Source organism: Podarcis raffonei, chromosome 6 (genome assembly GCF_027172205.1).
Source record: "Podarcis raffonei isolate rPodRaf1 chromosome 6, rPodRaf1.pri, whole genome shotgun sequence".
NCBI classification, from domain to species: Eukaryota; Metazoa; Chordata; class Lepidosauria; order Squamata; family Lacertidae; genus Podarcis; species Podarcis raffonei.
In genome coordinates, this window is record NC_070607.1 from 43718947 (window position 1) to 43734279 (window position 15333).

The following is a 15333-nucleotide window of genomic DNA, read 5'->3' on the forward strand; positions in this document are numbered from 1 at the left end:
CTGAGTACAGTTTCTCTTTTTCCAAGATTCTCATAATTATACAATGCAAAGGCATTAAAAAAAAAGGATACATATACATATCACACCTGTCAGAGCAGCAGCAGGGAAATGTTTTTGGCACAGAATGTAGATATGCTTAGGGATTCCAGAGGTATTTCAATGTGGAATAACATTTAAGAGACGCATTTGACTTCTGACCCTGGGCTGCTGTTTAGAGCAGAACAGAAGGAAAAACAACTTGTTTCACTGGCCTACATTGCAGTTTCACTTTTGAACAGCCTACTCCATGAACTGTAACACAGAGGCCTGCATAATCTACAAAGCACTGCAGTGGCTTTCCATGCTAACGCAAAAGTAACAGTCTTTTGAACCAAATGTTGCATACATTCCAGTGTCATCTGATCTAAACCATGCAACTTCTATGTAATGTGAACTCGGTTATAATCAAATAAAAATTGCCAAAAAACCCAGCTCAAACTGAAGAATTGATTTAAATTTAGTATGGAAGCTTTCAGATCAGAACACATTACTGCCAAACAGAATGACTTAAAAATGAATAGTATTTATATATGAATTTATTAAAGAATTATCAGTTTCCAGAACTCTGTATAGCACAGTTAAAACCAAACAAATGCTTAAAAAGTGCTACCCTTTACCCTTGTAAGCATATGTTAGGGAGAAAGCACTACAATTAAATGTTATTGCAATTAATGCGAACCATCTGATTTCCAATACGATAAAACAACCCTTCATATGGGAATTTGGAAATTCTATTCAATGAAGGCTAGGATCCAAAGAAATCAATATAACTAGTTCTCCTCACCTATGGGAGCTTTGGAGTTCTGTTTCTACAGCATTCACCCACAATATCACCACCTTCGAAACCAGGTAGTGTTTCAAAAGCATTCTGATATGACAGGCATGTGTGTGTGCCTGTTACTGAAAGAAAGAACCTCACATGAGTATGTCCAAGCTCTAGGGCCTACCTAAAATAGTTCTCTGGATCCCAGCCAAAGTAAAAAAGTATTTCTTTGAGCTGCTATGGAAGTATTCTTAAGATACAAATGAAATTTTTAAAGAATTGTTTTGCCAAACAGGTGATATTCTCTATCACTCTTCCTGCTTTTTAAACTTCACAAGAATTTATGGGAGGCTGATCCCTTGATTTAGATTTTGGGGGGGGGGATGGTTTCAGGTGAGATAAAATCAGGGCTTGTTATACATCATGCTGGTGTTAACCATTATAAACATGCCAACCACTAATATTTTATTCACTTTGCGATCGTTTAGGCTGATTTATGGAACACAGTGCCAAAATTTCCATTGAACAGAGGCCTCAGGAAAGCTAGAGTTGATCACACCTATTCAGAAAACCTGTCCCATGCTACTTCCAACATCTAGTTCCTGCTTAGTTTTTATATATATATTAAACACGTTGTTCACATCTAAATTGCATCTTGAAGTCGGTGGTTCAAAGTTTAGCTTTGACCGGTTGAAGCTGTAGGTTCTGTAGCTTCATAGCCATGCCCATGTTCCCAGAAATCTTCAATTTGCCTTGAAAGAAAGCCTAGAAGAAATTTAAAGAGAGATTTAATTACATTTTCCAAGTAAATGCTTCTTATTTTTCCTCCTTGGATCGCTTCTTCCAAGTTCAAATCCAAGTAATCTGAGGGACTGCCATAAAATATTTTAAATTTTTAGATTGCCTTCTCTAAATGCATGCAAAACCTTCCACAGAGAACATATATGAAAAAGGAGAAAAAGATCAAATGCAATTAGAATTGCATATAGATTAGTCATCTGTGATGACTACATGACTTTGAGATATACAGTGGCCCCTTCTGCGTGTCACTGTAGAACATAAACAATGCCTTGACTGTGAACTAGTGGTGGACTATTGAACACTTGAATTGCAACAAGTTACAGACCTTGGCCAACTCTGACATGCAAACCAGTGCTCATGGTTTGCTTCTCCAAAACAAACCACAATCAGTAACCGACGAACAAAACTTGGCTTACCATGAGGTGTGAATGCAGCCAATGAGAAAAAGCTGTTAGTTTGTCTAACTGTTCAAAATGGCCAATATGGTGCCCTCCAGGTGTTGCTGGACTCCAACTCCCATCAGCCCCAGCCAAGATCAGTCCACCAAGATCTAGAGGGCACCATGTTGACTGCCACCAGTTTTCAATATTTTGGACAGAAATCACACAGAGTTCTATCACTGGCATTAGTGACCTCAGAGGAGAATTTTCTGTTTGTTCATACTGAAGAAACAATGTTGTAAATCAAGCCAACTAATAAAAATAAAAAAGCCTTTTCAAAAAGGAACATTTCCATCTGCACAAAAGTGACTGCCAGCTAAGTGCTTTGCCAAATGCTTTGGAAATACTTTTAATGAAAATAGCCTGTGTTTGCCCATCTGCAGCAATTCTGATGTGAACAGGTGGTGAATTAAGTCAACCATCATTCAGTCTAAAGAACTTGGGAGGAAAAGGAACACAGGTTGTTCTCATTAGTTTTCTGCTATAAAATAAGCCTGTAGAACAATTAAACCAGAAGGATAATGGCACTTCCTCTGAATCTCACTTACTGTCTGCGGATTCATCTTGCCAGTCATCAGAGCCAGCAAATCAGCGTCAGCCATTGTAATTGTGCAGTCAGCTTTCTTATCTGTAAAAAGCGGACAGATGACTTGAAACAAAACGGTCAGGAAATTTATTTATTTTTTAAAGGACTATTTTAAGGTTATTTTGCTTTCTAACAGAGAAGCCTTAATGCAGATCTGCTCCCCTTATCAAGGAAGTAACTTTTAGCTTCATACATTGCTGATACTGCCGATTCATAGCCACAGAAGCCAAGTTGTAAAATTCAGCTCATTTAAATATTGTCATTGACTTTGATCCAGAAACTCCACTCATGGGACCCTCCTGCCGGAGGAAGCGGGGAGGGAGAAAAATGGAATTCTCTCATATTTCTCCACTCCCCTGCAGACACCTGTGTATCCTGAAAAACTGCTCTGAAAAGCCCTGACGTCCTGCTTGTGAGCTTTTCATGGGCACCTGGTTGGCCACCGTGGAAAACAGGATGCAAAACTCAACCGGCTTTGGTCTTAACTAAGCCTCTGTAGGATCTCAGTCTCACCTGTGAACAGAAGGAGCTTGCTGAAGGGACACTCTGGGTCTAAACCATTACATTGTTATAGGTTCTGGGTGCCAGAGTTTGTGAGTGCAAGTCACCCGTAACTCTTGGGTTCAAAAAGTTAGAATTAATCAAGGGTTGACTGAATGATGGTTGGAGCTTCTTGGAATCCAAGGCTGCAGCAATGGGAGGAACAGGACTCCTTTGGCATGTGAAAGTGCTTTTTCCCCACAATCTAGACTAAGTTGTATATATGTGTAAATAAACCATATAACATAAAGACCAAAGGGAAAATGGGCCCTGGGGTAAGTGCCTGGAATCCCCTGAAATCTCGCACTGCTGTGGAGATAGGAGTGTCAATATCAGTTTCATCTGCAGCAGTAACCAGAACACGCTTCAAACCTTTTCATTACTAGTTTAACAGCAGTATCATCCACAGGATTCCATGATTGCAAAATGGGATTAATTTCCTAGTTAAGTGTACATAGGAATGCAGCCTTACTGGCATTTAATAGAACAGGCAGACCTTGTTCTTAATACTGCTGCTCTTTAACCACATGTATTGCATAAACATTTATGGATTGCAGAGAGTTCTTTGAACAGATGCTATCTTGCCAATGTCATTTTTGAGCAATGCAACTGATCTATGTCCAAGGGCAAATCGCCATTTATCTTCGCCTTATCCAAAGTCCAATGGGGAAAAAATGCAGTACATATTTCTTTCCCTACAGCAGTATTGGCTCTTTTCAAATGATTACTTTTGCACAATTAATATACAGTTGTTACTCACGTGCCACCCTTTAATTAAACATGTTCCTATTTTGCAACCAAACCTACAGTACTTAAAGTAGTATTACCTTACATTGCAATAAAATATTAATATTTTGTGGTGGCAAAAGCAGTACTGACCTGAGTCGAAATCCACACAGCCTTTACCATTTTTCACATCAACTACCCAAGTTGCTTCTTTACCTCCAGGGCCCTCTTTTACTTTGAAGGCAAATATACCACCAATTTTCTTGACATACTGTTCCCCTTCCTGCAATCAGCATGAAACAATAATATATCACAGACAAAAAACTAACAGCATTTTCAGCTTACAGAATGCATCAAGTATTTCCACACCATGCTAAATGTTTGCATGCTTGGACTGCCCATGCGCTCTTTTATGGTCTGAAGGCCCAGAAGGACTTTAGTTTCTGTGTCCTTGAACTGCGGCCTAGTCGTCCCCCCATCGCATGCTGTACCATGGAAGCCTCCTGAAAAGCCTTGTTTCAGAGATGCTGTTAGCCCCACCTCCCCCTCAAAAACAAAACCTCAGCAGGGAATGCAGACGGACAGTGCAATCCCCTGCAGATTTTGAGTGCAGTGGTAGGCAAAATGGTGCCCTCCAGATGTTGTCGGACTACAACTCCCATCAGCCCCGGACAGCATGGCCAATAGTCAAAGATCACATTTGCAGTCCAACATCTGGAAAGCACCACATGGGCTACTCCTACCCTAGGAAGCAAGTCCCATGGAACGTAACAGGATTTACCTCTGAGGCAACACATGAAGCATCATTTGGTTATCTGGATTATGACCTCTATGCTAAACTTGAAACCACTCAGGTAGCAATTTATTTTGCTTAATTTCCCAACTCCAGATTTCATGCTCAGGCAACAATAAGGCTAAATCAATGACGGCAGAGAATGCAAGCGGAGAAGGTTGGTTTAGAACCCTCCTTCTTCGTTACAGGTTTTTTATATGCAGAGCGATGGCGTAAGCAATGTATACAAGCTCTACCAAGTGCCAAGTTTGAAAAACAGCATTGCACACACTGCTTATTGAGTGTTTTCCCCTCCTTCTATTATTGGAAAAATAGCAGGCTTTCCCAGTATTTGAATTCTAAGCCTAGGAAAATCCATGTAATCTTTCCCCCAAGCTGTTCATATCAGATTGCTGGCATACCCCAGATAAATTGGAAAATTAACTAGGGAAACACTGAGACATGCCAGCAACTTGAGGCCAGTGTTTTAAAGCATTTTTCAATGCAAAGTGGCACTTAAAATGTTGTGCTTCTCTTAGAAAACCAGTGGAAATTAAGTATAGGAAAAATTAAGCGCAGGGGTCTCTTAATACTTGTTTTCTTTTAAATGCTATGGGGGAGGGGGAGTTCCGAGCTTGAACAGAAAGCATAGCAACCAAACGCTCTGAAATTAAGTTTGAATTGCTGCTGACATGCTGAGGCTGCAATCCAAACCCCCTTTGCCCCAGGGGAGAGGCTGAGCCAGCCCGAGATTTGCTGGATCCTCATTTGCCCCACTGCCATCATCACATGATGGTATCAGACGCACTCATGGCATCAGCTTTAGGGTTGGTAGGATTTGTCTTCCCTCTCTCCTTCCACCCTGGCTGGTGTAAGCAACTGAGCTACGGATGCAGAAGCGGCTCCACCATTATATAAAGCTGCTGCCTCGGGACTGGAATTCTAACTAGAGTTTGAGAAACCTAACTTAGAGAACCCACGAGAAACTTAACAACTATCTGCAAAGCAACCATTTGCTAGGGCCAATTCATAACGGACAAAATACCTGACATAGCATTTTGCAAGCTTAATCTCTGGGGGGAAAGTACAATAGGGATAATAGATAAGAATGTGAAGAATGGTTTTATGTCAAGGCATAATGCCTGCCAGAGGACACAGCTCACCCCCAACTCTTGTGCATGGTGGAGTCTGCCTTTCGTATAGCCTGTAGGGAGATGGGGAGCTGGATCCAGCAGCTATGCAACCATGTCAAATACTTCTCATGGCAGCAGAATGTGCATATGCAAAATAGGAGGGATTCTTTGTAGATGCTGTGTGTGTGTGTGTGTGTGTGTGTGTGTGTGTGTGTGTGTGTGTAAAGAGGCTGCCTCCAGGGGTAGGCTATATGCTTTTATGTGGGGCCCCTCCCATGGCAAAAGTTGATTTCTCCACATATAACCCAATTCCCATACCTCCCAAACTTATACTTTTAAAATTGATTAGTGACACTCAAACCCACAAAGGGTTATTTTAGTATGATGCCTGCTATTGCACAAGTTGCAACAGCTGAATTTTTTTTAAAAGCTGTAAAGTTCAAGTTGTACATCAGAGGCTTCAGTCAGCTATTATCTAAGTAAATACAAAAATCACTATGTTGTTGTCTTAGGACAGAATTGTGCCCTGCTTTGGACAACCTTCTTTTTGTGGGTAAGGGGGCAGGGAATTATTGGAAATAAAAATGTTCAACGACTATTAATTTGATTTTTAAGCGGAACAATAATTGGCAAACAAGTTTGTTACAAGGAAAGTAATTGTTTGCATGTTTTACCGTTAATCCTTTGCCAAAACATGAACTGCAACTTTGCAAAATTATTCCATAAACATGTTTTGTTACTTTACATACCTCTTGAAGCTTCTTTTCAATTTCTTTGAAGACAAAACCTGCCTTAAACCCATCCACAGCTGCCCTGGTGGGAATAGCTTGGATTTGCCTATTCCTGAAATGGGAGAAAGTCACATAAAGATTTGTTAAGCTTACCTGGGTGACTGTAGCGCACACCCCAAAGTGTATTTTGTGTACCCATGTCTAAGCATGGGAATGTCATCTCTTTCAATTATTTCAAATTGAAGAACCATAGATGTCTTTGTGATAAAGTGGGTAGACAATTAACATGACCCAAGAAGTGTGGTAAGGGGGTAACGATGACTCCACTTATATTTTTCAGAATACTGCCCACATGCAAACAAATAAGGGTCACATCATCAAATTCTGCTGGGGGTTTTGAAACCCCTCCAGAATCCCACGGGGGGGAAAGGACATTAAAAGGAACTGAACTTCTATCATCCATGTAATTCAGAAGGATGGGGAGATATTTCTCTAGTGCTTGCCCTTGCACTCACTAGAAACACAGATGAGAGAGGCATTTTGCATATTCCTTTCACCCTAATATGAGTATTGGGTGTGGGGACACACAATTCTGTCTGTTCACACCACATAAGCGAAATCCAATTTTCTATATTAATTAAAATAATTACTAGAGGTAATCAATCTCAGCATAGTAACTTTAACAGTAAACAATAATTATGGCAAGTGTACAATGAAACTCTGGAACAAAGTCACCTCTCACCTAATTACCCGCTATTAATTCCCAGCTTCAGTTGCACAACCAAGCTGCATAATCAGGGAAGATCTAACAACATGATTTTGCAATTAGATAGCCAGAGGCAGCTACAATACAAGCAAAATCTAACTGATTTTATCTTCTGAAAAAGCACTTGATTTAGATGTCTGAACATCACATTTGGCAAATCACCGTCTCTGAGCCTCATCTTCCTCAGTGGACTGCTGTGATGAGAAAATGCAATCTATCCTAAACCCTTGGGAAATATATCAAGAATTTAGGATAGATTGCATTATATATGTTGGGAAAGAATCTAAATGCATCAAACGTTTAAAGGTTCATTTTTCTAGTTCAGCATGAGAAACACCATATACTGTGCTATGATGAAGAGACTTCAGCAATTATATGATCCCAGGACTATTTAAAATCCAGAACATTACGCATGGAGATAGTGGCCTCAAAACATAAAAGCAGTCATGATAGATCAGGCTAATGGCCTGAGCCTGTTCTCTCAGTGGCCAAAAAGAGGACCATGGGAAGGCTAAAAACAGGACCTTTCTGCAACAGCATTCTCCACAACTGTGAATCTTAGCAACAGGTATTCAAATGCATGCTACCTTTGACAGCGGAAGAACATAGCCTTAGCTACCATCCTCCTCCTCTTTTAAAGCCATCCTGTCACTATGCTACATCTTTGGGTTTCAAGTCCCAACTTATAACTGCTCCCCAGCCATTCTTTTAACCCTTCCGTGCTTGCTTTTCCGGTAGACCTTGGTAGCTGATTGCCCAGACTGTGGAATACCTTAGATGGTAAAGTGTCGTTTTAAAATTAAAATTTTCCTGTTGTAGTAAGGAGATTTCTGGTAGATTTGTTTATTTACCGTAAACCCTCATTTTGGAATGTTTTTATCTGCTAAGCTTGGTTCCATTTCCAAGCTGTTTTATTTATTTTAAGAAATTGTTTTTGTTTTTAACTGTTGTTAAGGTGGGAAATGCAAATGTATTAGAAGGGTGGAGTGTATGTTTTGTAAACAAATTATAGGGCATCAAAAGAACTGATTTTGTATCATAGGCCAGTTCTTATTTGGGCAGCCTGCTATGAACTATAGAGCAGCCAAGCCTATATTCCAACATGCCTTCCAACATTTGTGCCATAAAAGAGAAGCATTTGTGAATCAATAAAGAGAATTATTAGCATAGATTCCAGAACTAACATTTCAGAGGGATGAAGAGCAAGTTCCTCTGCTCTAAAATGCAAAGCAGCAAAGCACTTCTGTGGAACAAAAGCCTGCAAATCCACTGTTATGAGTATTGTTAAACCCAGTTTTGAAAGCGAGAGATCTATAGATGAAAATGGAGACCAGACTGCATCCATGTGCACGTGAGTGTGCAGAAGTGTGTACAAAGGTGCAAATGTGAGTCCTTAGGAGAGGCCTGAAGACTGGCAATTACTCCCACACGTAAGGGCTTTCCAACCCTGAAACAGCCAAACCCAAACAGCCTCCGCTCAAAGAAACCTTTCATTAATTTGATAGCCATCAATCAGTGTTTCTTACTCTTGCTCATATGAATTAAACGTCTCTAAAGAAGTTTATCTTCTAGCGTGGGTGGCTCTCACTTGACTTCAAAAACATTTCCAAGATCCCACTGAATCTCCACAAAACCCAAGTTGGAATACAGAAGGAGGAAAATCCAGGTTGCAGTGTAAAAATACACGACAAACACCTGTGACTTGCTTCACTATCAGCAAGAAAATCTACAAAAGAATTTATTAAGCTTAGGTATATTTCCTGCAAGCTAATTTTAATGGCTTTTAATGTGGAACCTTTAGGATGTTATTTGAATCTTCTCAGCAGCCATATAAAATAGAAACCCACAGGAAGTGAACTGTGAGTAATTTGCAAGTCAATTTCCTTACTATGTATGCAGAAGTATTGAGACATTTTTTTAAAAAAGCACGCACAGTTTATAGCCCTTGTCTCCATTGCCTGTTTTTAGTTTTCTAAATCGTTTTGAAACTGCCAGCTCTGCACATTCCTTTAACTGTTGTTTACTTTTAAGTTTTTGTTTTCTTGTTTCAACATGGAACCAGACTTCAGAGAACATGATTAAGACACAGAAATTCTATCCATAACCAAAACCACAATTAAAGTTTCCAGTGGCTGAAGAAACCAGAGTAGCTAGCCCTAAAAAAATAAAATGCTGAGCCACAGATTTGTATTTACAAACAATATCCTGCCTGCTATAAAGAAACAAAAGGACCCCCAACTTTCTCCTTGTTTAATTAATTTGGTATTAAAGCAGAACACATATGCAGAAATAAGCCACTAAGATCATGCAACAGGACATGGGATTTCAAACTATTTAGTTCTGTATGGCAGTTGTCTGGATAAGATTCTATATTCAAAGTAAATGAGATAAGCTGAGTAAGATTACAAACAATAGGTCTGGAAAAGAGGGTGCACACACACAAAAATTAAAAGCTCACCTTGCAGCCTCAGGAAAGCCCATTCTGTACAGAGTTATAACCACAGCACCTCCAAGGCCCAAGTTATGCTGCAAAGCAACCTTTGCACAGGGAACCTGCCTCTTTCCGGCTTCTCCTCTTAGCTGCCAGCAGAGTTCAGCACACTGAGCCAGACCTAATGCATCAAATGCAGAGAATGTAGATCAAGCTGTATTATAAGAGCATCATGCTGTTTCATTACGCCCAACCGAGAGGAAGCAAAAGGAAGTGGGTCAAATGTTTGAGCAATCAGAATGAATCCTTTATGCTTAAAAGATACATTAAAACAACACCTATTAACACGAGCCTTTAAACAGTAAATGTTTCAATATATACCGAGTGACTGGGAAACAAAATGCCGTCCCAAATTTCAGGCTGGATCGTAGTATATTTTTCCTGTTTATTAAAATATTGGAGCTCAAGGCCAAGCCTGTACATGTTTATTCAGAAGAAAGCTCCGTTTTGTTCAATGAGCTGCACTCCTAGCGAAAATGTGCATCAGATGGAAGTCTTAGAAAATGCTCCAAACAAGTTTTTAGTAACTTCAAAATTTTAAGGTAGATGCCTCTTCTTGCCACATATTTCAGAACAGCTTATTTCAGACACACAACCACAAAAGAAAGCATAATAAAAACCACCACCACCACCAATTAAAAAAACAGACTCTGAATAAAGCCTCTGTATGGCTTAAAGTTTCCTCTAAAAGTTTTCCTCAGAAAGCAAGCCTTCTGACTCACAGGCTTTTCAAGACACTGAGGCAACTCTAGTGAATATAATCTAGCTAATAGTTTTCCTAAGACATCCTATCAGTCTCCTTAGGTTGGATTCTTAAACAAATTAATTCCAAAGCTTGTAGTCCTCAAGATACATAGTTGAACGGCAACTTCCACTACCCCTGAGCACTGGCTACCCTGGAATCTGGCATGCTCAGCCACCACAGTTTAGCCACCCTTGCTGCAAACAATAGATCTGCCACTTCAGCTGTGATCACATTTCAGCTTTTTAGGGGTAAATGTAACTCGGCAATGAGATGTGGTGGTCCAGGAACCTCAGATATATTTTTTTCATCCCCCCCTTTTTTTTAAATTAAAGATTTTCTTGTTTTACAGAAGTATGTGTATTGTCTCTCGTATTTTTTCCATGTAACATTTTTACAAAATCCATTTCATTTGTTGAGACATTAGGGGGAGAGAAAAAAGAGGTGGAGAGGGGGAAGATGGGTGGGGGTGGGGTCAGTGGCGATGTTTCTATTATGCTTAATGTATGTAGGGTTTGGTGTCGGCGTTGCTTGTGTTGTTCACTTGTGTTCCTTTGGTGGTGAGAGAGGTTGAGGTTGGCCTAGGGTGTGGTTGTTTGTTTGTGATTGGCTGTGGTGATCTTTGTTTTCGTGTGTGAGTGGGGTGGGTGGGTGTTTTGGATCAGGTTAGCCATTGATTTGTATGCTGTTGGTGGATTATTGTCATTGTCTTGTTGGGCTGTGTATGTGATAAAGGGGAGCCATACCGGGGTAAAGGCATCTTCTTCTGTTTGTCCCCGTGTCAGTTTCAGTTTATTGGTTAATTCTTCTAGTAGGGCTGTTTCCCATACTATTTGGTACTTTTGGTCCATGTTACTCCTGACAGGTCTCTCCAGTATTTTGTAAACTCGAGACTTGAATTTGATCCAAGTTCAGGATATGTGCAGTCCATTTAGAGTCCTCCTATATGTCACAGATAGCCCTTCTAACCTCCTAAATCCTATTCTGTGTCACAGTGTCTGCTCAATTTCCACTGAGATCCATTAGAGAGTCAAGGCTATGCCAATGTCAGTCCAGAGCTTTTCAAGTTCACCTTGCAGGATGTAAGACAGTCACCTCTTCCAAGACGAATGAGGAAATCAAATAGCTGCCTTCCAAGAACCACCCATAGAGCCAGAACGCAGCTATTAGAACATCCAAAGCAAGTCTGCCTTCTCATAGTAGCTCACAAACTAGGTTATCGCTTCTTGAAGACATCCAGCTCTATTCCTGGCCAGGATGTGATCTCTTTCAGGACATCAGGAATAGGAAACCTGTGGCCCTCCAGATGTTAGTGGACTTCAACTCCCATGAGAGTTGGGATCCAACATCTAGAGGGTCATAATTCCCCACCCTTCAACTACACAAGTGGAGGGTATCTACTATAAAGACCAGAAACCAAACCATAATAACAAAACAGTCAAGATGCTACTGTGTGCTGTACGTCCCATCTCTCAGGGGGGAGCCCTTAGCTCTCAGGATGTTGCCAACAGACTAACTCAAGGAGGTGGAGGAAGATCACCTCCTGCACATATACTAAGCACTAAAAAAGCTGTGGAGTGACAAAGTTTCTACAGCATAGGAGATTGCATCACTCTGACCAAAGAGTGATCTCCCTCCAGGATCAATGCTGAAGTCAGCCCAAACGATCATGCAACATCTGTCAAACCCTTGTTTGCACAGAACTGCAGGGCTGAAGTCCAACTTTCTGCACACCAGCAGAATCCTTGACACCCTTAACACTCCAGCCCTCAATGTTCAGATTACAAGGAGGCCCAGTAAGGATGCACAGAAAAAATTCTTCCATGCCAGAGATCATAACGAACTAGTTCAAATGTATGGTTCAATATTTTAAAGGGCTGATAAATTAACTGATAAATTCCTGCCACCACTTTTGAAAGAACAGATAGTAAATTAGAGGGCTGCATTGCTTATTGAGGAGGTAGACCGCAATCTACTATAGCACAAGAGTTCAAAGAATCCATGTCCAAATTTAAGTTATTGTAGTAATGGGGAGGGGGGCAAAATGTGACATTTCTACTTTAGACCTTTCTACAACTTCCTATTAAATTTTAAGAACTTGGCTTTCTTAAAAAAAGTTTCCAGTATTATTTTTACAATTTTTATTATCACTGTTTAAGGTTGTTAGTCACTTTACACCACTGTCTCAAAGTAACTTACAAATAATAGAAAGATATGCAGTATATGAAAAACAAGTTAATTTAAAGCAAAGCACAGTAATCAGGCCATAACAACAACCCTTCTATCTCAGGTCTAACCACAAGAGACAGCCCTCAAAAGGATGAATATATACCCCACCAACCGCTGTAAAGATAAACAAAATACTCAAATGCCTGGGGAAAGAGAAACATCTTTGCCTGTGGCCAAAAGGATATCAGTGTTGGTGCCTGGTGAGCCACCCTGAGGAACAGCGTTCCACAGGGCTCATGGCTGCAAAAATAGGCCAAAAATAGGTGGAAGAAATGATAAAGAATCTAAGTTAAATCGCCAGGAGTCCCAAGTCTTGAAAGTTTTTCCAAAACAAAATCAAATCATATCTTACAGCAATCTTTAAAACAGGATTAACTCTAGAATAAGCACAACTTTATCCATCCATGATGTCCATGAATAGGGTGAATAGGATGGAAACTGGAGAAACATCAGCATTGTGCTGAAACTCATGCAAAAAGTCACAAATTATCTGCAACGTTTTAGTTCATTCTGAGTTCCTATTATGGGCTGTGCTTTACTAATAAACCAGCTGTGGACTTCTCAGTCAGTGTAGACAATACTGAACTAGTTGGGCCACTGTCTGATTTTCTCCCTGAAACAAGGGCAGCTTAAATCTGCTAAAAAGCATCACATTTTTGATGAAGAGTTTGCAAGAGCTTCAAAATGCTAAAATTTTGGCAAGCAGATCAGTTTCTGTTTAGGATGAAAACATCAAACACGGATGTGTGAAATTTTTTCCCCACTGCTATTCCATGGGTGGATTTGTGACAGAAAGAGACATGATGCATTTCTCAGTGACACTCAGCTAGGATTAATGCTAATGTATGAAGGGACGCGGGTGGCGCTGTGGGTTAAACCACAGAGCCTAGGGCTTGCCGATCAGAAGGTCGGCGATTCAAATCCCCAAGATGGGGTGAGCTCCCGTTGCTCGGTCCCTGCTCCTGCCAACCTAGCAGTTTGAAAGCACGTCAAAGTGCAAATAGATAAATAGGTACCACTCTGGTGGGAAGGTAAACGGCGTTTCCATGCGCTGCTCTGGTTCGCCAGAAGTGGCTTAGTCATGCTGGCCACATGACCCGGAAGCTGTACGCCGGCTCCCTTGGCCAATAAAGCGAGATGAGCGCCGCAACCCCAGAGTCGGCCACGACTGGACCTAATGGTCAGCGGTCCCTTTACCTTTACCTTTTATGAAGTGTTAAAGCATGGAACAAAGCTGAATAATTCAGAAGCCTGTGCAGCACTCCCAGTCCAAGGGAGGTCATCTGGTCCAAAAGTTGCCAGGGCAAGACACTCAACCTGCCTCCCCCTAGCCTACTAGAAGCAGATGCCCGTGAAAGCAGGAGAGTGGAAAACAAAGGTTGGTATTCAATTATTGCCTTTCATCAGTGCAAGGATTTCCATTTCTGCAGGGGACTTCCTTGCCCTCAATGTGTGCCCCTCTGCAAATCTGCTTCAGATGGTTGGGGATGAGAGGGAAAGAATACTCCATTAGTGAAGCAGAAATCATTGCATTGATGGAATTTTCACTTAGCATTACGTTGGACTCCACCCAAATAAGGATTTACCGGCCCTGTGCTTTAAGAGTGCAGTTTGATCCATGCCTACTCACAAGTGAAATCCCACTGGGATTTACTCCCAGGTTACAGAATATAGGACTGTAGTTCAGGAGTACCTGGAGACTATGGCAGGCGACAAAGTCTCTGCAATTCAGCCTTGTCAAAATGGCAGATCAGCAAATCCAGTGGTTACTAGCAACTGTTCTAAATCAAATAAAAGGTGGACTAATAAAAACCTGGCTCAAAGTAACACACAAACATGTTTCCCATATGCAAATACTAAAAGCACTAGATAAAAAGATTACCGGTACATTGAGTTACCTGTGGCACCCAGTGGGTGTCCTTTTGAAATCAAGCCGCCACTTGGATTTATGACCCATTTTCCACCATAGGTATTGTCTCCTCGGTCAATCAGCTCACCAGCTCCTCCTAAAAGAGAGAGAGAGAGAGAGAGAGAGAGAGAGAGAGAGGATAGATTAATAATACGTGCATCTTAAATTAAATCCCCTAGGTACACATAGATGTTATCTAGTTGAAAGGATTATAAGACTCGCCCTATTCATTAATATAAATTGTTGAGCTCCTGTCTTAGCACACAGGCTTCCCATAAGCATCTGGTGCTGAACTGGATGGGCCACTGGTCTGATCCAGCAGGCTCGTTTTATGTTCTTACATAAACTTGTCCAACACACATGATCAGATGTCAAGCCACACTTCAATTCACTGTTCTAATGCAACTTATGTTTTTGTTTTTGGGGGTTTTTTTGCGTTAAGAAAAATCCTAGGAGGCACAAAGGTTTGTATTAAGTTCAATAAATCTGACACTCTTGCAGTTAATACAATGTAATAGTGGGAAGATGAGAGGACTTCATTAGGCACTATGGCATAATGGCTTTAATTTGAAGCATATAGCCTGTGATCCTGCCACCAAGTTCTTCTTGGAAATAAACCTTCCAGCAAAAAATATTATTTCCGAGAAATGTTACAGCTAAGCCTA

The 15333-nt window shown here is 40.7% G+C and overlaps 1 protein-coding gene across 1 annotated transcript in view; it reads right to left on the reverse strand.

Annotated features, from left to right (window-relative positions):
• Positions 1-557: 557 nt before the first annotated feature.
• The window catches only part of SCP2 (sterol carrier protein 2), a 33484-nt gene continuing 18708 nt past the window's right edge, over positions 558-15333 (reverse strand). The window contains exons 11-16 of the mRNA XM_053392420.1: positions 14658-14765; positions 9756-9909; positions 6550-6643; positions 4049-4178; positions 2592-2671; positions 558-1567 (exon numbers count right to left, since the gene is read on the reverse strand). Coding sequence (XP_053248395.1) covers positions 1472-1567; positions 2592-2671; positions 4049-4178; positions 6550-6643; positions 9756-9909; positions 14658-14765 — 662 coding nt within the window. The 3' untranslated portion in view covers positions 558-1471. The remainder of the gene's footprint in view (positions 1568-2591; positions 2672-4048; positions 4179-6549; positions 6644-9755; positions 9910-14657; positions 14766-15333) is intronic.